General features: G+C 39.9%; 1 protein-coding gene across 1 annotated transcript; it reads left to right on the top strand.

The window, feature by feature from the left end:
- LOC134800847 (uncharacterized) lies at window positions 1-3,541 on the top strand. The gene is made up of 2 exons (XM_063773407.1): window positions 1-972; window positions 3,464-3,541. Exons 1-2 carry the CDS (start codon window positions 1-3, stop codon window positions 3,539-3,541), a joined length of 1,050 nt encoding a protein of 349 aa, XP_063629477.1.
- Window positions 3,542-4,923: the final 1,382 nt, after the last annotated feature.

Consider the following 4,923-nt stretch of genomic DNA (forward strand, 5'->3'; position numbering starts at 1 on the left):
ATGGGTTCGCAACAACTCATAGCGAACGAGTTACTGGCGTTCATACAGAATGCCGTAGACACCATGGACGAAGTCAGCATCAGGCAGATCTGCAAATCAAGTTTTAGTGAAGACGATATTTGCAGTGGCAAGGCGCTGCTTTTCCAGTCGCTCGGGAAAACCGACCAGATGCCATCCCGTCGGAGGGATGGGGGTGTGAAGAGTCTCCAGGACATCATTAAACTGTTCAAGGAGACCGATCCAGACGACGTGCCTGCCTTCGTTGCGAAGCGGCTGGACCGGTTACCGCCGGTTACCTTCGACCACGTCGACGTCACCAGGCTGCTGAAGGACATAACATTCCTGAAGACAAGTTTGGCAGAGGTGCAGTCTAAGTTAGAGGTGGCCAATAACACCATTTGTGAACTTCGTACTGAGGTAGTGATACTCCGTGACACTGTTTCGGTATGTAGGTCACACGAGACCACTGACTTGGGCTCGTGTAGTGATGCGCGTGCAATTGTGTGCAATGCTGGGTCAGCAACGAGCGATATGACGCCAGTCCCCGCCGCCGGCCCGCTCCCCGCACCCCGCACGCCGCGTCTCGTCGTACCGTCATCTGCTCCAGTTGGTGTATCAGTGACTCCTGGTCTCGATTACGCTGCTGCTGCAAAACAAAGAAAGGCACCTCCGAAGGTGCCCGAATCTGCTTCTCGAGATGAGAAGCTACCCCGCGCCGAAAAAGGTTTCCCGCAGGCGTCGAAGGAGAGGCGGCCGCGCAAGGCGCCTCGCAAGAGCCAGTGTGGCACAGCGGAGCCAGATATTGCATCTGGACTGAGGGCTGCCACGCCGAATACTGCGCTATACGTATCGCGCCTGCATGTTTCCGCCACGGCAGACGATGTGGTGGAATATCTTCGTAAGAAGACCTGTTACGAGTTGAAAGTGTTCCAGCTGCGATCGCGACATTACGTGCACTTCAGCTCGTTTGTGGTGCGCGTGCCGCGGCCGCTGCTGGAAGCCATCGCGAGCACGGACTTCTGGCCGAAGGGTGTGATATTTCGGCGGTTCCGTGGGAATCTGCCGAATCCTACACCAGAGCAAGTGACGCCGCAACAGAAAACTGCGTCACGAAAATGATTTTTTAGTATTTAAGTTTTTATTATTGTATATATATGTTAGTTTGTAAGGTAAGTATGTATCTATGGGCCTTAGTAGCCTGAAAATAAATGCTTTGATTGATTGATTAATTATCCTTAGGACATGCGCTGAAGTGTTTAAAAAACATGACACAAGTAACTTGATAGTGCAATCGAGGGGATATAATTTTAGGATATTATGTTTTACATTACAATACAGCCAAGAAAAGTCTGCAGCGATTTTGATAGCCCACGCAGTGCAAGTGTTATTTATACGTCATAATTTCATGGAAATTTGACGTTTAAAATGATACTTGCACTGCGTGGGCTATCAAAATCGCTGCAGACTTTTCTTGGTCTAACGATAACAATATGGAAAAAAATAAAACCCCCCCAAGAAGACGAAAAAGTCGTAAGCAGGTTGTTACCGTATCAAAATTTAAGTTATGGCCATTTTTAGATATTGCCCTTTAGGCCCTCTTAGCGTATCACTACTTCACCACAGTAGTCGCAGTACCAATTAGCGACGAAGTTGTAGTGCCATCCCTTTTAATAGTACTGGCTCTTAGGTAACATGAGGGAGATATCAATATAACTTCAGTCGCCTTGATATTGCTGTTAATAAAGTAACAAAATGCATCAACTATCGTACCATGTCTCACTGTCCGTGTAACATCGTCCACCTGCCATCGACCTTATGCCCTTTGTAATAAGGTACACCGATGTACAATTAGGAGTGTTTCCGTTTATACAATCTCAAGCAATCAAGCCCCGCTACACGTATCTTTCCGCTCCACTGACTGATGGCTCAACAATGGACTGATTGCATTCGAAATATGTTATCTAATCAGGTGCCTTCACAGTTTTTACTTCCTTCCGAGTTATTTTGCTAGAAATAGGTATGGACACAATTCATCATTATTAAGATCATAATCAATGTTCTTACAAGATTAAGGATATTGTATGTTGAAATGTCCCACCGGGATGCCAAGGAAAAAGTCTCGGTCAAAAAAAAACACATGCACGCAGATATCACGTATTCACGCGACATTATTTAAGTTTACGTATGTACCATCACGCTTCACGATTGTTGCGCCATTTAGGGTCCTAACTAAATTGGTTGTTCAATATTTACGCTATAGAATTTCCAATTTACCAAGAACCCTAAATGGCATAACCCGTGTGGTTACTGTAGGTACATAATTAAGCGGGTCAGTAGCGACTGACCGGTGAATGTCTGCTATACTCAATCATTCCCTCAACTAAAACTAGTTATATCAATCCATGCTTGGAAGGGTTATGCACACACACTAATTTCTTGTGAACATTAGACATCACGTTTTCACGCAATATTATTAGTAAATATTTATGTTACATATATGTATAGTAAATATTTAGTAAGTATACATTTTTGTATGCAGGAGTGCAAGCTACTAGTTAGGTTGACTGTACATAATAAAGAGGGTACATAACGACCACGGCACAGGCAGTGAATGTCTGATATTATCTGGCGCCGTTCAAACTGAAGTTAGGTTCTGAAGCAACACACGAGACAACGGCCATTCAAAAACGTACGTAATAAGCTTGCGGAAATGTATCTATGCTTGTCAGGTAAGTATTTAAGGTAGTTTTGGCTACAGTTCCCTTAATATCAAAAATAGTTAGCTACGTGCAGCGCCCTCTGATTGAGGAAATTGAAAATCATTATAAATTGTAAATTACCATTATAAATAATCATCATAATAAGTGAAAAGTCGTCCACTACTAGGCAAAAGCCTCAATGATCGCCACAATAACTATCAAATATCAACGATATAATATATTGTGATATTTTTTGCGCAAAAGTCGAGAGCTTTTAGGACTGATGAATCATGCGTCATTAACATATACATATAGTATGTACATCCAAGAGCGCGTCAGAACAATAATCTTTTTTTTGATGCAAGAATCAAGTGCTGATTAACTACTCTTTTCCAACAAGTTAATTAGTGTGTTTCTTGATTAACATGTACAAAAGAAAGTATAAATATATAGTAATAGTGAAAATAGCGTAGTTTAATTACCATCGGCTTACGTAGAATTGTAAACAACATTTAAGTACCATGTAATTTTGATCTTCACCCAACATAACATACAACATTGTATTATTCATAGGAGAGTGAAATTGTTATTAGCAATTCAATGATGGTTGCATTCCGTATAATTGTTACCTTTTTGCTACAATTATAAAGTAGTTTGGGTCGCTTCATTAGACCGCTGTGACATGGATTAAGTAAGATTAATAAACAATTAGTGTTGCGATACGATTTCAGATGGTTCTCTTGGTAATTATTGCTTGGTTTCAGTTAGTTGCCAGAAAGTTTGGATTAGACAGAGACAAGCGTAACGGACTATTGGAAATACCTAACAGTGACAGGAGGTAATTGATGTTGATTTTTTCACAATTAGTAAATGTACGGAATGCAAAACACCAATATTGACAAACAGTTGGTATAAAATTACAAAGTTTAATATTAAATAACACAGTGGCATAAAAGGTTTAAAAAATGATGCATATTATATTACCAAGTTTAAAAAAAAAGTAGCGATACGAGTACCATTGGTCACCAAGTCATTAAACTTTAAAGTCAAACAGTCACCTGAAGTAAGATGGTGGTAAGTAAGATGTAAAGATAGGTTCAACGTATTATTATGATCTTCTTCTTCTTTCCATCCTGTTACCCCGTGCTGGGGTGTAGGGCTCGAATCTTTTTCTTCCACTGACTCCGGTCCTGGGCAGTTTGGGTAGCATCCTCCCACCCCATCCCCAATACACCCAGCTCTTGCTCCACAGAACGGCGCCAAGTAGATTTAGGGCGACCATGTTTCCGTTTGCCGGGCATCTTCCAGGTCAGGGCCACTTTGGATAGGTGGGTGTCAGGTTTCCTGAGATTATTATGATACCATAAAAAAAATGGTGACCGACAAGATTATATAGATGGATGCGATAGTAATATTCTGCTATTAGGTATTAATCGTTTCAGTTGAAATCTGGTTAAACTATTGGCAATGTGCTGCTCGACGCGGCGTATTTATTTGGAATTGGAACCTTAAGAGTTGATAAATACCTATAGTGTCCAATTTTATTGTCCATTAATAGAATTACGACTTCAATAATCGGGACGTTTACCAGTAGATTCTGTTTAGTTTTACATTTGTAGCCGTCCGTTTTATACTATTTATATTTCGTTTCAACACGGAAGTTACGAATATCTTTGTTATTTCAGACAGAAATCACGAGAGATGTCCTAAATACGCAGACCCAAGACAAACAACGTAATAATTATTGTTCTGAAGTGATAATTTATATCCTTTGTTATTTGAAGTTTAGACGACAGGCGGGCTTGGTAATATAATATTGACTTTTATTAATTTACGGTGAGTTAATGTAGCACATTGTTACGAGTATTTTGAATTTTTCATAATAAGAAACTTGGAGGCAATACGATACTGTGGATTTTTTTTTAAATATAATGTTAGTCGTTACTTATTACTCGTTAAAAATAAAGTAACACAAATACCACAAACACCCAAGAATGCATTCAAAGTCTTTGTATAAGAGATCCTCCTTAAAATTTTATATTTATTTTAATAAGTTTATTTTATGTTGTACATATATCGAGAGGTCATATAGTTATTGTTATCTGATAGTCAATTATTGGGAAGATTTCGTTGAGCTGATGTTTCGTTGAACTTAAAAATAATTTATCAGAATTTTCTCAGACAATCTTTAACTGGTTATTCATAAGTTCGCTCAACGTTTTAA

The sequence above is a fragment of the Cydia splendana genome, chromosome 2 (genome assembly GCF_910591565.1).
Source record: "Cydia splendana chromosome 2, ilCydSple1.2, whole genome shotgun sequence".
Classification (NCBI taxonomy): Eukaryota; Metazoa; Arthropoda; class Insecta; order Lepidoptera; family Tortricidae; genus Cydia; species Cydia splendana.

Coding starts and splice junctions, on each gene's coding strand:
- LOC134800847 (XM_063773407.1), top strand. CDS start 1: ATGGGTTCGCAACAACTCATAGCGAACGAGTTACTGGCGTTCATACAG. Junction 973..3,463: donor TGCACTTCAGCTCGTTTGTG/GTGCGCGTGCCG, acceptor GCTTGGTTTCAG/TTAGTTGCCAGAAAGTTTGG.